General features: G+C 39.9%; 2 protein-coding genes across 3 annotated transcripts; both read left to right on the top strand.

Moving 5' to 3' along the window:
* Positions 1-4,023: 4,023 nt before the first annotated feature.
* mob3c (MOB kinase activator 3C) lies at positions 4,024-9,349 on the top strand. The gene is made up of 4 exons (XM_034081605.2): positions 4,024-4,280; positions 6,065-6,639; positions 7,957-8,159; positions 8,924-9,349. Exons 2-4 carry the CDS (start codon positions 6,222-6,224, stop codon positions 8,951-8,953), a joined length of 651 nt encoding a protein of 216 aa, XP_033937496.1. The 5' UTR covers positions 4,024-4,280; positions 6,065-6,221; the 3' UTR covers positions 8,954-9,349.
* Positions 9,350-9,923: 574 nt separating this feature from the next.
* mknk1 (MAPK interacting serine/threonine kinase 1) lies at positions 9,924-20,838 on the top strand. Of its 2 annotated transcripts, none has more exons than XM_034081085.2 (14): positions 9,924-10,018; positions 10,640-10,742; positions 11,206-11,308; positions 11,434-11,532; positions 11,613-11,710; positions 12,685-12,764; positions 12,856-12,929; positions 13,026-13,130; positions 13,234-13,289; positions 13,378-13,473; positions 14,177-14,371; positions 15,856-16,020; positions 17,102-17,145; positions 17,646-20,838. In XM_034081085.2, exons 1-14 carry the CDS (start codon positions 9,954-9,956, stop codon positions 17,863-17,865), a joined length of 1,503 nt encoding a protein of 500 aa, XP_033936976.1. In that variant the 5' UTR covers positions 9,924-9,953; the 3' UTR covers positions 17,866-20,838. The 2 variants fall into 2 exon arrangements, with proteins under 2 accessions (XP_033936976.1, XP_033936977.1); XM_034081086.2 differs by having other exon boundaries at positions 9,928-10,018; positions 10,680-10,742.
* The last annotated feature ends 2,823 nt before the right edge of the window (positions 20,839-23,661 follow it).

Genomic DNA, 23,661 nt, shown 5'->3' with positions numbered 1-23,661 from the left:
GTTTTGTTCTACGACATTAAATACATCAGCAGTGACCCCGATGGTGATTTTTGAAGAGTTTACGTGTCTGAAAAACGATGGTTGTTAACAAGTGGCTGAATAAGACGTTGTCCAGGACGTTTTACGTCATTACACCGAACACGTAAAACACTCCCGCTAAGTTTGTTTGCCCTGTTCTGCTTGAAAGCAAGTACCTGCCTCCTGCAAACTGTTCAAACAAACACTTCAACTCGTACCATTTAGAGTCTGTATGTTTGAATATGGATCTTAAGTTGGCGTGACGTTGCTGTAGTTCCAAATAGCATAACGTTAGCATGTTGCTTCTTGCAACTAGATTTATGCTTCGAAAATTCTAAAAGTAGGGTAGACATGTGGATATTATCCGGCTGAACAAAACGTGATCCGTCTCTTAAACGTATGGGCTCAGAACAGTCTCATAATACACACATGCACACAGAAGGATTCAAACTTGTATTTCCGGATCCATACAGGTTTTTCATGCACACACAAATGTATTCCGTTTCATATACATGTAAATAAAATCCAAATACAGAAAAAAGTTTTACATATGTATTTTTGATCCTCACTTATTAGTTTCCCGTTTAAATCCCCTAAACCTGCAAACACAAACAGCTTTCTGTGCATGGATCGCTTTGCATTCGTGTGTGGGTTTTTTGAGACTCCCCTGACGGTCAGCCGATTCGTACTTGTAATTTTTTCTATCTATAGCCAATCAGATGTCTCCTTCATTCTAAGCCAATCACATGAGCGCGCCCCCACGAGGGTAAGATGACTTCATATACGCATTTTGCGCAGTCCGGTCAGCTCGCTAAACAGAGGGCGGAGCAGCGTGTCTCCATCAGACTTAGCAGCTGATCTGATCTCTCTCTCGCGTCCGGTTATACTTCATTCGCGTTTATGTCCATATCGATCAGATCCAGCTCTCCTGGTCGGCCTTTATAGAGAGCACCGATCAAACTATTAAGAGTGAATATCGGCCGATAATGACCGGCGGGGCTCCCCCCGTTGACAGTTCACTGTCTAGCACTGGCTTCATAGTGCACTGATCGATTAGGCTAAGCTAACCTGTAGCTGCTCCCTCCACACTCACAACAACTTCATGCAGAAGACATAAATAAAGCAGCTGTATTCGCCATACAGGAAACACATTTAAAACGAACCACGCCCCTTAGCTGTGATATAATGAGCATATACCACGGCCTGTCGTGAGCTATTGCTTAATTATATTCTTAATATTTGCGAAAAAGAATACACTAAAAGCACATCAAAGATATCTTCCTTAACCTTGTATTTCTTTTTGCAGCCTTTATCTTCCACTGTATAATAAAAAAAACATCGAGATTATTTATACCAAACGGTTATTCAGGCTTTGAATTGATAAATGACATACTATGATCCCCAATAAAGACGAAGATATGCGTGTCTGTCAAACAGCACCGACAAGATGTTTCACATTTGACACAGTGTAAACTCCGCTCAGTCAACTTGACATTTTGTTTAATATGATCTAATGATGTAAAGTGATCCCACGCTCACTACCCTTTCAAATGAGATGCAAACTCAAATAATGTTGATGAAGTTCTCCTGAGGCGGAGTTATAATAAATACACAAAGATATAACAGAGAGAACGGAGGATCTGTATTGAGTCTGTAGCATCAGACACCTGCTTTGCCTGCGTGATCATACATCATCCAGCTGATTTATGATCACGCAGGCATGTGGTAAACTCTCCTCCTTTAAGCGATAGCCTCTCTTTTACACTACCTGAGGCCTGTTGGATAAATGTTAAACCTGATGAACAACTTAACCATTAGTTATTTGTTTAAATATATTAAATATTCAGTATAACAGTTAAATAATGGCAGAGTACAGAACAAAAATGTCTCTTTGTGGTAACCAAAACAAAAGTTAAATTGACTGTAAAATGCTTGGAATGTGTCAAGTTTTGTCTACCTAAAATATATTTGTGTCTTATTTTTTGCTTTGTTTCACCTCAAATAAGCACTGATTATGTAAACATAACAGTTGGATATAAAGGTGTATCCCAGATCTACAGCTACAACTGTTTCACTCAACGTGTTGGTTTGGACTGGCTGGATGCTTTATGTGTCAATCAAAAGTGACAAAATGAGCCAGACTGGTTGCACTTCCTCCTGTTGCACATCTTCAGGCAATTGCAGTAACACAAAGTAGAGAACAAAGGCTGCAGCAGGACGTCCATGCTTCCTGTTAATGTTGTCAAGTTTTTTTTTTTAAATCTTCCATGGCACTATACAGTTCAGATATTTTGGCAAGATCACTACTTGTTTGTATGTTAACTCGTTTTTTAAACAGGGGCTCTTTATATACCTTATTATTGAGTTTTGCAAGCTTAGTTTATTAGTTTATTGCCATAGTCCTCTGCTTTCTCCTCGACTATATATGCTTTTTATTTTTAAACAATTGTTAGTTTCCTTCACATACATAAAAAAAAGCAATCCAATTACAAATGAATAATGTACATCATACATTTAAATAGATAACATAACACAGTGGATCAAAAGGAAACAGAAACTAAAACATGCAGAGCCAAACAGGGAGAACAAAAATAAAACTAATACTAGATTTTAAACTGCTTTCTTTCTTCGAATATATAGCAGTATAAAGCATTGATACCAAATTTCTACCAACAGCACGAAAGTCTCATAATTACAGTCATGGTGACCCCAAGTGGATATATTGGCTTACTGCAACTTTTCACCGCTTTCTTTTCCCCCATGTCCATTTTTCTGAAGTTTCCAGAAAGCAGAGTAAATATATGATGCAAAAACGTATAAAATAATATTTCAACAAAATATACAGATATTAACATGTATTCATATGTGTACATACATACATTATAAAACACATCATAATCATGTGGTTTTTAAGACTTCTTCCGATCACACGTTTGACTAGCCTATATGTATGTAATCAAACATTAAGCAATACATTTTTCACTTTCTCTCTTTTCTAAATGCTTCAAACCAAATAAAGTCAAATGCAATCAAGATAAGAGGCAAATCATCTGTGCTTTTTCCGACGACAGGAACTGTTTTTGGGACTACCATTGCCTTACTTTACTTTACATTGCATTTAGCTGATGCTTTTATCAAAAGCGACTTAATAAATGATAAATGATTATTCATAACAAATATGAGTAATGTGTGATTATTATTCATGCTATATACTGATATAGGGCTAAGTAAGCAATCAATCCTGCAAATTAACCCTTAGTTGTTCAATATATTTATTCAGAAAATGTGAGTAGAAATGCAGAAATTCTGCTCCCACCTATAAGGACAACGTTGCAATATTACAACATTTCCCTAACAACTTACCAAAACGTAACCATTTTTAAAACTCTTTCATTTCTGCTCCAGAGGCTCCCTACAACAACATATGAAAGGTCAAAACAAAACAGGGCTAGACAGCTTCTTTTTGCAGGTTGTGGTACATTTACACAGCAGAGAAACAGACACCCTCTTCATTGTTGTGGCATTCACCTTTAAGACAGAGGGAACATTCAGGGCAGCTTTCACTTGAACACTAACCCCCCAGGCACCAGGAGATACACCAATGTTAGTCAAACATGCAGGTTTTGCTCATGATTTGAATGCATTTTTGGATTATGCATTTCGCCGACAAGAGTTTTTTAAGTTCTTGAAAATATCTTTAAAAAGGCCAAGAATGTAAATGACATGTTATTGAGAGTTCACAAAAAAAGAGCAACATCGACTGCCAAACATCCAGAAATATTTGTGGGATCATTCCACTCCTTCGGTCCTATATGTGGCTTCAGAGGAGGGGTGGTTTTCTCAGGACCTTTAACAGAGGGCTGTCCTTCAGTGGGACTGGCTGCCTTCGTCTACAGGATGAGAAGGAAAGAAAAGAAATGGAAAAACGGGAGGGGCTGAGTTGGGGGGCTTTTCCAGCCCTTCTACTCTTTCAATTTATAGGTCCTCAACACACACACCCCCACAGGCGGACAGAGCCCAGAAGGCAAAGTCAGGATGTGACATCATCTGCAGGAAGAGAAGCCAAACAACTTTTTCTCTCTTGTCTGTGAGTGAAGTTGGAGCCTCTCGGTCTGCTAGTGGGAGAGGGAGAGGATCCAGAGGAGCTCGAAGGGGGCAGATCAGCTGGAGCTGTCCTGCAGGGAGTCTAAAGTCCAGGGCTCCGACGCCTGAATCCTCCCTGAACTTCCCACCACATTCCTCCGATGTAGGATTGAAGCCAGGTACAGTGCAGACAGCTTTTTCCATTCTCTATTGTTTTTGATCTGCCTCTTCCTTTGTTTCTGCTTACTTGTAACCTTGTCTTCTTTCTCATTTGCATTTCTGTTTCCTGAGAGGGATTGAGTTGTGTCTGCTGGAGCAAAATCCTGAAAAGCTCAGGAAAGTATGCCAACAGTGCGTGATCAGACATGCTTCAGTCACAGGCTGTTGAGGCATGCAGGGAGAGACGTGAAGTGATGCAAAGAAGTCACACATGCTGTCACTTTTTGTACAAACCTATAATGTGTTCAGTACAAAAAGTGTCCAGGTTTAATTTTCTGTCTGAAACTGTGCCTCCCTGAAAGGAGTGCTGAATGACACTGTAACTAAGATCCCTCCTCAAGCTCTTTTGTTATGCACACATTAAGAGCTATCTCATGACCACGTATTCATGCTCCCCCAGTGGTGAGTATTCAACTGAGATCAGACACACTGTGAAAGCTAGTGGAAAGAAAAGTACTCGACTCAAATGTCAAATGCTGCTTGCTTTTCAAATCACTGCTACTTTCTTCAAATAATAAGAGTAACCAGAGCCCAATGGTCACAGGACACTTTTGCTATTGTTTTCTCTTCGAAGCACAAAGGGACTTTTCATTGCACAACTCTTTTGCAATACCAACAAATGAACCTTTAACCAATTCAAACCATAAGCTTGACATGTGAGGAGTTTGTGTTGTCTGAACTGAGGTCAAAAGACATTCACAACAAACCCGAGTGTCAGTGCTGCTCAGTCTATCACTGAAGCAGAGACAGAACGTCTGCTTATCTCGATCACAGAGAAACAGCCACAGGAAACACTGAGACCGGCAGCAGAAAAAAGCAGGACACAAATGCGGATATAGTATCGTGTTGCAACCACACTCACTTGAATGTGACTGGAGTGTCAATTATGTGGAGGAGAAATATCACACAGTTATCTAAATAACGGAATGGAAACAAACAACTGTAACAATTAAATGTAACCCGTTGACCCTGAATTTATTACTAAAAAACCTCCCACCTTATTTTCCTATACTAAAACATTCTCTTTTACAATCATAACAATAAAAGTTGTGAATTACATAATATGTAGTGAGGGCATGCTCCTGAACCATGTGAATCATCTGCCAGATGGTAAATAGCTATTGGAAAAAAACTAAATCACTTTTCAATCCTATTTTGGGCGTCTTTTTAATACCAAAACTAGTTTCCAAGACGGGGAACCGACACTGTGCTTTCCATTAGTTGTCACACAGCAAACCTCAAGTTTCTTTATTTTCATCTGTCAGGATCTGCGTCAGAGCGTTAACTGTGGACTATTTTCTCTCATGCTGCTCTTTAGAAATGGTTGTCGCAGCATGCCATTCATTTTCTAAATTATGCTTGACCTTAGTGACATGAGATTTTACAACATCCGATTTAAACTGTTGCTATTTTCTTCCATGGGTGCCATTGAAAGTCTTATGATATGATATTCTTGGCCACACCGAGCAGTGGATGCAATAATTGCACATTTGCGATAAGTCACAGTGTTTTGTGCTGCAGCAGTATGTGTCATCTGAATGATCTAGTACTCGCAAATGTTTGGGAAATGTATGATGTCACTTCACGGTTTGTTTGGCCTCTTTGAAAACAATCTGACAATGATATGTTCTGCTTGTTGTTAGACCTTGGTTGTTTCGGTCATCTGCCATTTGTGGTCACTGACCTGAAGCAGTGGATTGACAGCAAGTGAAAAGGCTTCTTATGTTGTTCTTCTTCTTCACAGCAAACAACTGCTCCCCGCAATCTTTACATGACAGACGCTGACCTCCCGTGACCTGATTTCCGAGTCTGGTTTCCATCTCTCACGAAGGTCCCTCTTTATCCTCAAAAACTGCTTGTTATTCTGGAGAGCTCATTCTCCCCTTATCTGAGGGGAGTCAATGGCGTTGTGCCTTGGACAAGTGTTCAGCAAAGACAAGACATTCAGGCCCAGGAAGAGGTTTGAACCGGGCACCCAGCGCTTTGAACTCTACAAGAAGGCCCAGGCCTCGCTCAAGTCCGGCTTAGACCTGAGGAAAGTGGTCCAGCTGCCAGAGGGAGAGAACATCAGCGATTGGGTCGCAGTTCATGTGGTGGATTTCTTCAACAGGATCAACCTGATCTATGGCACGGTGAGCGAATACTGCTCCGAGCGCACGTGTCCCATCATGTCTGGCGGGCTGAGGTACGAGTACAGGTGGCAGGACGGTGGCGACTACAAGAAACCCACCAAGCTGCCCGCGCTCAAGTACATGAACCTGCTGATGGACTGGATAGAGTCGCTCATCAATAATGAAAACATCTTCCCCACCAGAGTAGGTGTGTGAGGAGTCTACAAATGAAGGCTATTATTGAGTGTGTAACATAATACATGACTGATTGCTGCCGGCACTGCATCAATGCTGTTCCCCTTCATTAACATCTCACATGGGACGACGAGTTCAAGCAGAGGTTAATTAAACAATGATCTTGACATTTAGAGGAGATTGCATGTGCGCTTCAGGTGGTATTTTATCTCAGCACCAGATTTGACAATTAGCATAATGGAGGGGAGAATCAAAAAGGTCTCTGCATGGAGTTTACACGACTTACATCAGGGAGTTCTGGTTTCCACTACTGTCAATAGACCAGAAATCAAGCCAAAAGAATAAGTCAAAATTGCCCAACTGTCGAAATGGCTATGCTATATGCGCAATTTTAAAAGGGTGTTTCCCTAGAATGTACCCAGTGTGTATATGTGCACACTTCATGAGCCTCAGCAGGAATACATAGGGACAGAAAATGAGTGGATAGAGAAACAATGGCTACCAAACTGTTTTTGTCTGGCGAACCACACAGCCCTTCATGGATGCGATTACTTAAAGGATTTGTTTTAGTTTTTCACTGTTAAGAAAACATAGTGGTTTAAGTCGCTTCATGACACATCAATCCTACAAAGTGATCCTTAAATGTGTTATTTTAGGCTTGGTGCCTTTCTTTTATTCAGTAGATTTCATTATGTATTACAACCACATGAAGGGGCAACAAATAGACTTTTTCCCCAATACTTGTTGTAACAATTCAGTGGGAATTTTCTCCAGGTTTTGCATATCTTCCAGTAAATCTGCAAAACATCCACTAACACATATTCGTCATCATTTCCTCAAAAACACATTTGTATTTTTTTGTTGAATAACAGTTAATGTAAAAGAGTGTTTCAGCTAACATAGGCTTCTATCAGTTGTATATGACACTCTATGGCACCTGTAAGTGACTGAGTGACTGGGGCCTCTTGCAGGTACAACATGTGTAATTTTAAATGTTATATTAAAAAAAGGTGATAATATAAGATTAGATATAAGAGAAGGTTATATCTTTTTTCTTTTATATCCACTTTTTTTGAGCCATTAATGGAAAGTAGGCTGTGTCAGGATAACTTCTTGTCACATTAATACATTGTCCATGAACATCTGATTTCATTAAGACACTGCCTAGCACTCAATGACTGATGCTGTTGAAGGGAAATCACATGACTTACAGAATATAACATCTGCAAAAAAAATTATTTGATGGTGTAGAAATCGATTACTGTTTTGATTAACATTCAATGAAACAATGTCTCATTAGTGTAACACATCTCTCCTTTCTTCACAACAGGTGTACCCTTCCCAAAGAACTTCCAGCAGGTGTGCAAGAAGATCCTGAGCCGTCTATTCCGGGTGTTTGTGCATGTTTACATCCATCACTTTGACAGCATCTGCAGCATGGGCGCAGAGGCCCACATCAATACCTGCTACAAGCACTACTACTACTTCATCTCAGAGTTCAACCTCATTGATCACTCTGAACTGGAGCCGCTGGTGAGACAAAAGAGCAACCTTATTATAATGTGTGAGGGCGACGACAGGGAGCAGCAGAAAGTGGATCAGATGGATGATTCAAGTTGGGAGGACTGTCAGTGTCACCGGCCACCGTGCCATCGATACATTAATGTGCAGCTTGTTGGATGATGTTTTCGATTTATCCTAATGTCAGTGGGTTTGCCCAGCTAGTGCACATGCGGGCAAAAGGAAAAAAATATATATATTTTGGTCTGAAACACATAGACTTCCTCTTCTTGGATTACACTAATTTTGCATTAGAAACGAATTGTTTCCAGATTTTTCTTAATGAAAAATATGACCTACTTTATAGCAAATGTTTGAATTTGAAGCAAAATGTCTTAAAAGAAAAGTAGCTGACTTTGTGCAGTCATGTAATGAGGTAGTTTTAATATTGGTTTCCTTTTCCCAACAAATCTACCTCCATCACAAATGAGCAAATAGAGCAAATAGAGCTTCAATAAAAGGCTTCAGTTATTGTCATTATGGAGCGTGGGCTGTGTAATTCCATCTCAGAGGGAAACAGGGATGAGAAATTGATGTACCACACTATGAAAATATTTAATGGTAATACTCTGTTTTATCCGTCTGTAGCACGTACTGTAATGCAGCTCTGCAGTTGTTGCAATCACAATAACTAATAATGTTAATTAAAAGAGTATATTGAACTTCATAACAATCATTGACCTTATTGTACAGTATTAATGTGATGTGTTAAACATGTCCTTTTCTTTTCTTTTCAGAAGGAGATGACAGAGAAGATATGCAACTAAATAAAACCAAATGGACAAAATGAGTTTACATTTGCACGTTATCTGAGCCCCGTTAGAAATCGTCGGCATCGAAAAATCTCTAAACAATGAACACTTTTACATAAAGTTGTATGAGTCGTTTTTAAGCTACTCAGAGTATCAACTTAATACCACACTTCTTCACATGGTGGCCTTGTACCAAGAGATTTTTACTTGTTTACTGTTTGATGACATTATCTTAGGACTTTGTGTTTTGGTTTATAATACATTTCATGTACTAATTTTGTTTCCGTCCTGTGCATGTATGTTTCGCCTTTTTAAATACAGTGTTGGATCTTGTTTTGTTGAATGAATGTTTGTATTTTATGTGATGTCTTTTTCAATACTTTGAACATAAAGCAGCCTAAAAACAGTAAATGGTTTTGAAAATGTGTTTTTTTTGTTTACCGCACCACAAAAATGTGTACAAATCATTGGGCTAACATTTAGTGTGTAGCCTGTCATCATTAGTCAACTCTGAAATTGAAAATATATCAAAAGGAAATGTATTCTCATACATTACATTGCATTTAGCTGACGCTTTTATCCAAAGCGATTTACAATAAGATACTTTCTTTAACGGTTTAGTTAGGTCTATATTCTGGTTTAAACCAAGAATTGTACCACATAAGTGAAGACAAGTATAAACTATAAAAACATAATAATGATGAAAGGTTGTGGGTTTGTGCCATGAGTCGTAATTCCTAAATACTGCTGACCTGCCAAACCTCTGCATTTGTAAATAAATGCCACATCATGCACACAAAATCCCCATTACGTCACTGATGTATTAAAATAACTCGTACGTGGATTGGGGGCGGCGGGTGCGGCGGGCAGTCAAGCGAGGTGACGTGGTGATATCCCTATTTTCGACCAATGGGAGAAGCGGATCTTCAGAAAGGGGCGAGGAATACATCTGCTGGTGTTATTTCCCGCCCTGCGCGTCACTGCTGTGTGTTTGATCGATGTCAGCTAGCGATGGATGCTTACATCAGCTGTGAGACGCTTTGACATACGGGATTCGGCTGGTTTGGACACAGAGGGCAGGTGAGAAGGGTATTATAGCATGTATGTTTTCGTTTTGACTAAAACTTCACTGTTTTTTAAAATGACAAACTATTGAATTAGCGTAAATCGTATAGTAAACCTAGTTTAGCACCTAATAGCTAGCCCCAGCTAATGACAATAACACCGGGTTAAACAAAGAGTCAGCGGTATACGCTAACTCTAGTTTACATGATGGTATTGTTAATGTTGTACGCATTGTTTCCTCTTGTTAAGGGTGTCTATATGTGTAACAACAGTGCTAATGTTAAGTAGGTTAACAATGTGGCTGCATTGCTGGCTGTCAGTAAATACTTGATAACTAACATTACCGAGTTTTAGGACATAAACCGTAAGCGAAATATGTAAGTCCTATTACTTCGAGCTTTTATCACGTAGGATAAAAAAAAAAGCGAACAGAAGACTAATACATATCTCTTAGCTAAAGCTAATCAACATTAACTTTATTATGTTATTGTCTATCCTCGAACAAACCAAAACAACATTTTAACAGAAAGGGGAAACCGTTTTTTAACTTTTCATTGATCAAATTCTCTGACTTCCCACCAGTTTTAAAATACTTTTCATCGTGGACACTAAATATCTCTGTCTCTTCTGATGTAGGCTGTTCCAGACTAACTCAGTGTTTGTGATGTGCTCTCAGTTGGCAGACATGGTGAGGCACAGCATGATGACAGAGTTGCAAACCTTCCAGCACTCTCTCCAGGTAAGACACTTTCAGCTTTGAACACTGGTGCTTTCTCAACATTTAACTTCCCCCAACATGTGATGAAAACTATCAAGTTTCCAGGAAGTTTTTTTACACACAAGGTTATCAACTTTACCGAAATAGTGAAGTTTCATCATTCTCTATGAGTCATGCACTCCGCTAATATCCAGGGTGAGATAAGGCATGTGTCTTCCTGTATTCTCAACAGCTCACTGTGTTGGCAGGTTGCCACAGGTGAAAAGATAAGATTAGATACTTGGAATAGTAGTTATTTTTCCGATAATGAAATGATGTCACTTTTGTCAGAGAAGATGTGTTAGTGGAAAGCGTTTTCAAAGTTTAACAGTGAAAACAGTCAGAGAATAATGTATTTCTTCGGGTGTTTTCTCCACTGTACCACCATGGATCTCTCTGGCTTCACTCTCCCTCTCCCCCCCCCGGCCTCTTCTCTGTGTTTCAGGGTAACTCCCTGGCTGTGGGCCAAGTGGGGCAGAGCTGTGAGGCAGCTCAGGAGAACGGGGTCGTTTCAGAGCAGAGACAGCCCCTCTCCCCGGGCCCAGCAGGTACGACAGCTCTATGGTTCAGAACAGCTCTGGAACTAAAGAAACTAACGGTGCATACAGTAACCCACTGGCAAAGTCGGTGCTGTTTTTACTCATTTGCTTGCACTTCTTTTGTGTTGCTACAGAAATTGAGAAAAGCCAGCCGGTGAATATCCCAGATGCAGCTAAAAGAAAGAAGAAGAAAAGAACCAGAGCGACAGACAGCTCCACAGGCACTTTTGATGGTAGTGAAGCTGAAAATATTGTAACGCGTACAAAAAAACACAAGCCCCTTCTGCAGTCTTATATGTGACTCTTTCTTCAGATCTCTACAAACTGACGGATGAGGTGCTCGGTCGGGGGGCTTTTGCTAAAGTTCAGGGATGCATAAGTCTGCAGAATGGATATGAGTATGCTGTGAAGGTGAGTGAGAATATTCTGTTTGTAACAAAGTCAGACATTTCCTTTTATGATTTAGGAAATCCTTAGACGGCTCCTTGTATGCACTTTCTGTTCTTGTTGCCCTGTATTTTATTGTGTTATGGATGTGTCCTGCTCTTCCATAATAACACAACCATTATCAAATTCCGGCGACCTTCACACAGAATCTAGATCAAAGGATCTAATGTTAGGAATATGTTAAGTAAATAATAAGATTAGATAAGCCCATGTTGTTACCTTTCAATACCTAAAATAGGCACTATAATCTTTCATACCACTGTATACAGCAATGACCGCAGCGTTTCCGCCAGACCAGGGCTGAGGGCGTCCACCCCAAGTTGTTGAAAACTTTATTTAAAATTATTTGAGCAATACATAATATACAAAAGTTCCATTAATAATACACACAATGCATAAATATATAATATCTTCATTTTACCACGGAGCCTCAGTTTCGCCGCTGCGAGGCTCCGGCGCTCGCAGTTCACGCGCGTGCTCCACTAGCACCCCCCGTCAAGGCTCGCCGGCAGTACGCTTTCCGTCACAGGAACACGCTTTGTGGCGGCAAAAATAATCCCACCAGACTCTTTTGCCCCTCGCACAGAGGGATGTCCTTGTCCTTTTCGTCATTTCAAGCGATAAAAACTCGATCTTCTCTCGATTTTTTTTTTTTTTTGGACGCCCTCGGCTCGAGTTCAGGGCGTTCCGAGTTTAAGGGCGTCAAATGACGGCAACGCTGAATGACCGTATTCAGTTAAAACCTTATCTGTGATTAAGTTAATAAAGTTTGTTTTGTTTAAATCTATATTGAAAAATGATATAGTAATTAATGTGGAAAGACCGTATGACAAAATAGCATAGTATGACACAGTATAGCATAGATGAAGTAAATCATGCCTGGGTTTGCATAAATGCTAAGGCTTTTAAAAAACAATGTAATGTTTTGTGTTTCAAAGATTGTAGAAAAGAGTGCCGGGCACAGTCGCAGCAGAGTCTTTAGAGAAGTAGAGACTCTCTACCAGTGTCAAGGAAACAAGTGAGTGCATTTTATAATTTTTTTTTTAACCTACATTACAAAACAACATAGAATAAAAAATATTCTAACATTTGTAAATATCTTGATTCAGAAACATTTTGGAATTGATCCAGTTCTTCGAGGACAACTCCTGCTTTTATTTGGTGTTTGAAAAGCTGTGTGGTGGTAAGTGTAAATAAATAGCTCAACAATTACATCGGTGTACTCTGGGCTCTTCATATGATTTATTACAAACACACTGCTTGTCTTCTCTTCATTAAGGCTCCATTCTGACACACATCCAGAACAGGAAGTACTTTGACGAGCTGGAGGCCAGTAAGGTCGTCAGGGACATCGCCCAAGCTCTGGACTTCCTACACACTAAAGGTTTGCCGACATCCAATCAGCTTTCCTGTGAAAGTCCAAAGAGACAAGCTGCAGACCTCTATTTTTCATTTTGTCATGGTAACAACAATGTTCTTTTCTGCAGGCATTGCCCATCGAGACCTTAAGCTAGAGAACATCCTTTGTGAATACACCGATCGGGTAAGTGGCTTTTTTAAACGACAGGCAGCTATCAGAAGGACATGAGTTGTTGCTAGAGGAATAAGAATATCATGGTTTCTTCCCTCAGGTGTCCCCTGTAAAGATCTGTGATTTTGACTTGGGGAGTGGAGTGAAGCTCAGCAGTGCCTGTACCCCCATCACCACTCCAGAGCTCACCACCCCGGTAACAGTCCACACACACACACACACACACACACACACACACACACACACACACACACACACACACACACACACACACACACACACACACACACACACACACACACACACACACACACACACACACACACACACACACACACACACACACACACACACACACACACACACACACACACACACACACACACACACACACACACACACCTATAGATTGCTTAAATGTATTTATACAGCACATTTCAACTACGATGAACTGAAATGGCTTTACAAAAACATTTTAAGAAATTACATCTAAAAACAGTAATTAAAAGCCAAGTGATAACACAATTAAAATGGGTTAAATAAGACGGGTATGAAATACAAGAATAAAAGCAACAGTGCAGTGTAGGATATGAATAGTTATTTGATGTAATGAAACGCAGCAGCAAAAAGGAAAAGGTCTTCAGCCTTGATCTAAAAGAAGTGAGAGTTAAAGCCGTTTTCTGATAGTTTAGTCCAGATATATGGAGCACAATAACTCACCGACGATTCTCCATGTTTATATTTTAACTCTGGGATAAAAGAAGACCCCGAAGACCTGAGGGTTCTTGATGGTTCATAATGTCGCATAAACCATTTATAAAACCAGCAGCAGTATTTTGAAGTAAATTCATCTTCGACAGGAAGCCAGAGTAAAGATCTTTACTTCTTTCCTCCCTCAGTGTGGCTCGGCAGAGTACATGGCTCCAGAAGTCGTGGAGGTGTTCACCGACGAGGCCTCTTTCTACGACAAACGCTGCGACCTCTGGAGCCTCGGGGTCATCCTCTACATCCTGCTGAGCGGCAGCCCCCCCTTCACAGGACACTGCGGCTCAGACTGTGGCTGGGACCGGGGGGAAACCTGCAGAACCTGCCAGGTACGCATGGCCTCCTCCGTACACACTGACATGTGACACTCCTACCACTCGAATAATCGATTATTATTCGCCAGGGCTGCCGAATAATCGATTTTGATCATGGTCAGTTTCTGGCAACCCTACATACAAGTAATTGGAATATGATATATTAGATAAATCATTTGTAAGTTGCAAACAGATGAATGTTATGGATATTCTTTCAAAAGTGCAGGTGCTTCACAGTCTTATTGTGGGATGAAACTCTGTGGGTTTGGAACTGTGAGTCACACAAAAAGCAGACCTTAAGATCCCCTTGGTTCCTAGAAGCTTTTTATGCATGGGTTGCGCTATGCATATGATATAGTTAGCAACAAGATGGTGTATCCGCTATAAATAATATCTGCAAGCTGCAGTTTCTGTGTTGCCCAACACTTTGCTGGTCATCGTCAACATGCCTCTAAATCTAGTCTAATCTAAGGGTAATCTTTAAACCATTAAGTAAGTGTCTGTATAGCTTGATTTAGGTGTGACTGCATATGGGTATCGCATGATAAGAACTTAATTCTGGGTCTTAGTTCTCATCAGTATTTAGTCACCACCACTTCAAAGTCAACTTTATTGTCAATCTTTCAGTTTGTGTGTACAGACACAGACCGAGGGATCTAAATACCGTTTCCCACTATCCTGAATACAAAAACAAATATATATAAAAAACATGTATGCAAATATGTATATACCTGCATATATATATATATATACAATCAAAAAGACACATTTATACTTATGCACACACTAAGACCTAAATAAAAGCACAACAATCAATATATACAAAATAACAGTCACTTGCATACAGGCACTTGAATGGCGGTCTTTATTGCTGTTCTTATTCCCCACACGAGAATAACAAAACCAGGAAATAATCTAATTGCGATTTCTTTGACAGATATTGCGATTCTATTTGCGATATTTGTTTTTAAGCGACCCAACTGAAGTTTATTGTAAAATACAGCCATATCTCCGGCTTGGAAGGTCGCATCAACGTGCTCCCGTCTCTAGCACCCCCGCAGCCCGAGCTACGAGTGAAAGAACTAAAGTTACATGAAACTTCCGTTGGGTTGCTTTAAAGTCAAGCTTCAGTTTAAGATTCACCCTGTCATAGAAACATGTGATGGAGCATCACTAACCTGAATCAGACGGTTTGTTTCACCAAACCATCTAAAGCTCCATTGGAAGCCATTTGGAAAGGGCAGGCACTTTCAAAAGCACTTGGCAGGTGATTGGATCAATCTGTCTATCACCTTCTATCATGGGCCACTTCTGATTGGTTAACAATGGCTGGCACGTGTGGAGCACAGCACTTCTGATTGGTGTGGATGACTGACACACAAGATGAACAAAAAAATCACAGGCTTTGCGATTTGATAATCGCATCATTTGAAATTGCGATTTCGATTTAAAATCGATTAATCGTTCAGCCCTAATGTTGCGTCGTATTCTCTCCTCAGAGTCACCTGTTTGAGAGCATCCAGCAGGGCAAGTATGAGTTTCCAGACAAGGACTGGGATCGCATCACGGGGGGCGCGAAGGATCTCATATCCAAGCTGCTGGTCCGGGACGCCACTCTGCGCCTCAGTGCTGCTCAGGTCCTCAAGCACCCCTGGGTGCAGGGGGTGAGTAATGTTATATCCGTGCTCTAGATCAGGGGTTCCCAAACTTTGCCATGCCAAGGACCCCCATATAGCATTATCCTCTGGCGGGGACCCCCCTGTTGCAATTTGTTTGTATTACATTATGATAGAAAATATGACAAATTTAATTATACAGCTTTATACATTTTCTTAATATATATTTGTATTCATAATTAATAATCAGTTATTCTTCTAAAAAAAACGTGTATTTATCTTTTGTTTGTCATTCATTACATTCATTGTGTCTTATGTTATAAACATTCTTAACACAATATTAAACAGTAATATCAACAGTAAACATATTTTTAAAGCATTTTTAAATTGATTTCTGTCTTTATAATATTATATAATTTTCAACAGTAATATGAACAATTAACATATATTTTTAGCATTTTTGAAATTTATTTATGCCTTTTTAATATTATATATAATATTCAACAGTAATATTAACACCCACACAACGAGACCAGTCAAGTCCATTTGAGATGATTTACTCATCTAAAACTTGGAAAATGTCTCTTCATGTGGTCCTACCTTCCAGTGCTTTGCAAAATAATATTTCCTCAACAAAGTTTAAATAAATCTGATGTATGCAAGCAATTTTGCAAAATGTTCTACATCCGTGCTCTCATCCAGCTGCAGAGCGAAGTATTCACTTGCTCCAAAAGCTGAGCAGATACTCAGTTTCATTCTCAATAGCGGCAGCTCGATTCTGATTGGCTTGAAGGGCAGTCGTGTGATTTAAAAACAAAAAATATTAAAAGATTGGCATCAAAGGACACATAGATTGATAGATATGCAGTTATTAATATCTAAAAAGAAGAAAAAAGAGAAAAAATGTTACTTAAAAAAAAAAAATCCCCCTTTCCCTCAAACTTTGCGTGACCCCCCTGGCGGCCCCCCGGGGGGTCGGGGCCCCCACTTTGAAAAACACTGCTCTAGATAAGCTGTTTTGTTCTTGGTATTCTAATATTGTTTCCGGATACAAGAACACTGTGTCCTTCATCAAATGCTATTCTTTTTGAATAATTTCAGGTCGATTAATCAATTTCTTTATTTACAGAACGCACCAGAGAGAGGTCTTCCAACTCCTCATGTTCTGCAGAGGTAAGACAGACTCTCTAAAGTCAAGTCATACAATCTAACAAACCCTGTCCCTTCTGCCAGTGGATAGGTTATCTAATGAGTTTGGATTGTACGTTTTATAACCATGGGGTAACACATATAACATAATATTTACGTACATGGTTAGCATGCAACGTTGTGACTATTTGAAAAAAAAATATTTATACTTTTTCTGTGTCTGTTTTTGTTCTGTGGGTTTTGCTGTGTTTTGTCTTACGTGTAGGTCTCGATATTCTATCATCTTATGACTGTTAAGGATACAAATATTTAACATGACATTTCTATTTTATTGAAGAGTTATACGTTGATTTAAACACAATTGTAGCATTTTAAAAGTCCTACAGATTATTAGCAGTCAGATTAAAACCATAGACTAAACACTATTGTTACTATTTTTGGATCAGACGGTAAATCTTGTGTGTTTGAGTAAAAGGCAAAAAGACAGGACTGACAACCCCCCCCCCCCCTCTCTCTTCCTCCAGGAACAGCAGCACCAAAGACCTGACTCAGTTCGCAGCCGAAGCCATCGCCTTCAACCGGCAGCTGTCGCAGCACGACGAGCAGCAGGAGGACGTCGGCGGCATCGTTTGCTCCATGAGGCTTTCTCCTCCTTCCAACTCCAGACTGGCCCGCAGACGAGCGCAGACCAACGCCCTGCGCAGCTCCGACTTCGCTGCCTCATCGGACGACCTCACAGCCTGAAGGAGTCACGTTTTCTGCCTGATTTCAGCCTCGACCTGCTCCTCGTTTGTGTGTTTCCACCTGGAGCCTTTTATGATCAACAGCTTTCGAAGTGACTAACTGTTCTTGGTGTTTCAGCTCTTTCCCACGGCCAGTAATCTCATCACCGAGACAGAGCTTGAGCACCAAGGGGACTTTTAATCACCGGCTGCCACCTCTTAATTGAAAACACAGTCCTGAGATTAGTGCAGGAAACATGTTAAGCTGCCTGCGTTTAGACTGTTTGGTTTGAGAGTAGTTTTAGGGTTTATTTTCACAGTTAGTCTTAACAGAGTTATTTTTCCTATGAAACAATGATAACGCTTACAATGACTCCAACACAGCAGAAAACTCACTTAATGCCAGCAGTTTGTATTCAATATTTATCTGAACATATTAACATATCAGCATTACCTGGGTTCAGCACAGTTTCCTAATGCAATATTATTCATTTTGATAGATTTTATTTTTATTGTTGTCCAACTGGTCAATATTTGCTGTATGTGTTACTTACTGCTTCTCAGTTAGACCCTCCAGAAAAACGCGATTCTGCGATCGCAGAATATACCGCAAAATGGCGCAGATTTTTAAAAAGCCGCATATTTATCAAAAGGCCGCATATTTATCAAAAGGCCGCATATTTATCAAAAGGCCGCATAATCCCCGCATTTTTCCACACAAAGTTGAGGGGAAAAAAAGTTAACTCGTCTTGACGTGAAGTAGTGATGATGATGACGCGACGTCATCAGCTCGCGCATCACAGAAGGTAAACAACACCGTAGAGTGAACGTGTGGAGCTCACACGAGAGAGAAAACACCAAGATGAAGAAATCGAATCCATCTCATTTACCGAACATACCGAACATTTCTGCTAAAGACCGGGAAAAGCAGTTCCCCGATGTCTTGCACGAAAGTGGGGGTAAACTATTCTGCACCCCGTGCAACTGTGTGTTGGAGCATAAGAGAACATCGACGGTGACGACCCACTTTGATTCATTCAAACATTCCAAAATGCTTTCTGCTGCTGCGGACAAGAAAGCCAAACAACTCACGTTCACCGAGGCATCGACCTCCAAAACCCTTTCGAGGGCTACAAGAAACGAGGTGAGAAGCCTACAAGATTGAAGCTGGTCAGATAACGAACGAGTAAATGAAAACAGAATGAGGCAGAGAAGTGTGTGTGTGTGTGTGTGTGTGTGTGTGTGAGAAAGAGAGAGAGTGTGATTAAAATAGCCCAATTGCTTTTACAATAAATAAAGATTGAATGTGTTTAATTGTATAGTAAAGGGTTTAACATTAGTGGCAGGTTGTGTGTGAGAGAGAATAAATAAATAAGAGATCCCAATATTAATTTTTTCCGCATATTTCGCAACTTTCCGCATAAAATCACATAAAACCCTGCATGTTTGATCGCATAATCAAGGATTTTAGCCCGCGTTTTTCTGGAGGGTCTACTCAGTCACTGGAAGAAAGGGATGAGTTCTCGTTCATGTTTTTAGAGCATGTGATTTGATGTGTGTGGATGTATGTGGTTTAAGAGATAAAAATGACTTTACTTAGAGGAGACTGTCCATCTCTGGAAATGGGCGTTTCTCCTCTACCTTTTTAGGTCATTCTTGTTGAGGCTGCTAAGAGCTTACAGAAAGTTTGGTAATGTGACGGATGGTGAAGTTCGAGGAGACCCTTTGATCAAATAGTGATTCTTGCTAGCTTTCACTTCAACACAAGCTACCTGTAGCACTGATGTACTTTAAAAAAAGTCACCTATTTAATTTGAAAGGTTGTGTCGTAAAGAATTTGTTTTGTATAAAACTGAAATTGAGAGGTTTTAACAGCTTTGTATCCTCATTAGTCCCTACGGAATAGGATTATGGCCACATGTGATTATTTTTTCTAGATCTGACCAAGAGTGAATTTCGTTTCTTATATTTCAGAGAAAAAATTTCAGAATTCTGTGAAATTTCTGGAATTCTGATTAAAAGTCAGAATTTTCAGATGTTTTTTCTGACATTTTTCTCAAGGTTCTGACTTCTTGAATCTCAGTTACATTTTTTTTTTAACTTTTGGTAAACACACGTGGCCCTAATCATTTACCATAAGTCCCGATGTTACCTCAGGCTCCTTTTTTTATTTTGCACCAAATCTTTGCACGTTTTGTAGGATACCAATGTAACAACATCCCAAAAGTACTTTCTTATTTATTTTCAATTTGATATTTCAAAGTGTTTTTAATCTGAATTAATAGAAATGTGAACATTTGCTTTGGTGTTTTTATGTAGCTAAAGAGACTTAAAGAGGATTTATGAATAGTTGTAGTAGGATAGAGGATCCCATACTAACATACAAAAGAATTTATTTTTATAAAAGTATTTGTATATTGTTTTTATTTTGTAGTTTTTGGTTCTGCGAGTGTGGCTATGGAACGAATACTGGACAAACCATACTTTAAGGTTCTCAAGTTGCTGATATTAGCTTTATTTCAGAAATATCTTTACTTTTTTTATTGTTTCCCTGATCATGGACCCCGTTTCTGATTAAATCCCGTCCCTGATCATAGTTTATCACCTTTATTTCCCCGACCTTATTAACTTTATGTATCGCTTGCTTAACGACATGTCCCTTAACATTGTTGCCATGGACACACCATCCCTATAGCAACAAAGGTCCTTCATATGCTGGCAGGAATTGGGAGAGACTTGCTCACAGCGAACATTAAACAACCATTTGCCATATTAAAGCCCTCTTACTCCCTCCCATTGTGAACCATAAAAGGACTTGTTTGTTTTCCCTCATCAACATGTAATGCATCAAATGAGACGCAGTAATTGGTGAGCAATTATGGAGTCCCATTTAAATTTGTCAAAGCTCTTACGGGGTCCTATGCATACATCTCTGTGTGGAGCATATTTTCACTAGTATGTGCTGTGCTCTCAATAAAAAAACACCCTTAACATATTATGTGTGTAACCCGTTTTATTCTTTATCCTTTTAATGATAGTTCTTGTCTTTCATATGGTTTAAATGCAGAGCGGATGTAACAGGGACATAAGGAGAGGAACCTAAACAAACACTGATGAGATAGAATCGCATGTCTCCATGCTTTAAAGGGCTCCTATTAGGCAAAATGCACTTTTTGATTTATTATACGTAAATACGTGTCCCCGGTGTGTAAGGAGACTCACAAAGTGTCGGAAAATACAACCCTCTCTCTTTTCCTCCTTACCCATATCTCTAAAAACGGGGGTACAACAGAGCTATTCCAGATTTTCTGCGGTCATGACGACATTACTAAAATGTGGGTTGGCTTTACGCCCCTATTAGCTTAATGTTGCATACACACTTAAAGGTGGGGTCGGTCATTTTGGAGAAACCAGCTCGAGTGCGCTAGAATTTGAAAATACACAGCCGGAACAAATCTGCCACTTCCTCACAGAGCCCCTCCTCCAACACACACGAACGCGCACATGACCAATGAGGGCACTCGATAAGTTTGTGCACAGATGGAAGGCTGACAGGCAGGTAGGCCATCCAGTTATTTTAGCCGGGCCGGCTCAAATGATTGGTCGTGCTTTTTACAGTACTACGGCTTCCACAAATAAAATTTTTGTATGGATTTTTTGTCAAAGCGCTTAAGATATTCATTGCTATCGGGATGTTAAGAGCATTTCATGGAATATAACAAAGTGTATCTCGAGCCGGTTTCTCAAACTTACCTACCCTATCTTTAACGGGAAGAAACTCAGCTAACAGATGATATTAACCATTTGTACCAGGCTTGAAATTTCGTCATTTTAAGGGCAAGGCCATTTGGCCTTCCCGTTCAAAAAATGTTTAAGGGCACAAAGGCCACATGACAGGGCACAAAGGCCACATGACAGGGCACAGGCTGTTTGGTTAAATTACGCTGGTCAATCAACATGACTGAAAAGTGTAGCACTAACGTCAACACCAGTCGTTTTACAAACGGCTGAATAGCAATAGTGTTTCTTAAACGTATACGTTAAGTTCAGCCATAAACCACATAAGTCAGTCAGGGGTAGACAGTAAGGATACAATTGTATTGTCACTGGCCCCACCATTATAACCACTGGCCCGGAGCATTCGTCCACCAAAAAAAATCGACTAATAATGAAGAAAATTAACACATTTGTTGCAATAATTTATGCACTAACTACATTACTACTTATACTACAACATTTGAATCATCAGTTCTTCCTAATTTCCCTCAATTGTTCATATTTGGTTTATTAAAATAATGATATTGTGGTCATTGTTAAAAAATGTCTGCTATTATTATGAGTATTATTATTTGTATAATGCACTTTCTGCCTTCCTGTCATTAGGAGTTAGACATGTAATGGCTGTGTAATTGATTTGATTAGAACCTTCATTATCCTAAACTGCTGGGACATTTCGCCAATACCTTTATATTGTCTACTCTTCACTTACTTGTCAGCATAGGTCGGCATTGATGTACAGAGCCGACCTTGTTTATACTGGCATCATATTGAGAGGTGCAGTGACGCGTCCTGAAACCAGGAAGTAAGCCGCTGGTTCCCTCCACAGAAAGCAATGGAATTTCTCCACAGGGTTTTGAAAAATAGCTGGAAATAAGGTCTGTGGAAAACAAACCTGTTTGATAAATGCACGTTTTGTTCAGCCGGATAATCTCCACATGTCTACCCTACTTTTATAATTTTCGAATCATAAATCTAATCGATAGATTATAAAAGGGTTTTAGGACGCGGCACTGCAGCCAACTCCCTGTCACTCCTTTAACTCCTCCGGTGACTTTCTTTTATTAGAAGATTGTTTTTTGCACGGCGTTTGGCCGGTTACCGCTCGTATTAAAAACATTTTGGCGAATGGTTAGGTGGCGCGATAGTCTGTAGCAGGGGCGGACTGGCCATTGGGAATACCGGGAGTTTACCCGGTGGGCCGGTGCTGTGTGTGGGCCGGAGGGCCAAAAAAAAAAAAAAAAAAGTTTAAAAAAAATAAATTAAAAAAATTCTTTTTTTTTTGCCTAAAACCTACCGGCCCACATTCCGGCCACTCCCTTTTTTTTTTTTTGCTTACCTAAATCCTACAGGCCCACATTTGTAAGTGTTCCGGCCCAGTGGGGTGTGGCCAGGGTTGGGTTGTAACGGAATACATGTAACGGTGTACAAATCAGAATACAAACATCTCTGCACAACGACATATCATATGTATAAATCTCATCACTGTACGACAAAAACTCACTGAACTAGCAGCCAGGAAAGTGCAAGAAAACAACTTCCGGTTTCAGCGCCATAACATGAATACGTCTTACCTTTGGTGTTTTGTGATCAAAAGTTGTGTTCAAGGGCACAAAAACGCTGCTGAAGGTTAATCCAATGTCTCTGTGTCACTTTGAAATCATTACTGATAATCCATCATTACATTTACACTACAAACTGTGAAGTCCACTGCGACAAATGTAACATTTGTGATATTGGGATATATAAATAAACATTGATTGATTGATTGATTGATTGATTTATGGCAATAAACGGGGTATAATGGTTAGCAGTCCGGCGTCAGTTTTAGGGCATAGATGTGTGTGCGTCATTCTAACTGACCAATGGTAATGTTTACATGGATTTATGAACGGCCCCTTGATTCTATTGGCTCTAATTAACTCAGTGTTTCTCAAACTTTGTCATACCAAGGACCACTTAACCAATAAAAAAACACTCGCGGACAACCTAACTCCACAAATATCCAAAGACACATCCTTTTCTAGAGCAGACTACAAAC

Source organism: Pseudochaenichthys georgianus, chromosome 4 (genome assembly GCF_902827115.2).
Source record: "Pseudochaenichthys georgianus chromosome 4, fPseGeo1.2, whole genome shotgun sequence".
NCBI classification, from domain to species: Eukaryota; Metazoa; Chordata; class Actinopteri; order Perciformes; family Channichthyidae; genus Pseudochaenichthys; species Pseudochaenichthys georgianus.
Note: the sequence above shows the minus strand (reverse complement) of the source record. Positions and strands in the feature narration are given on the sequence as shown.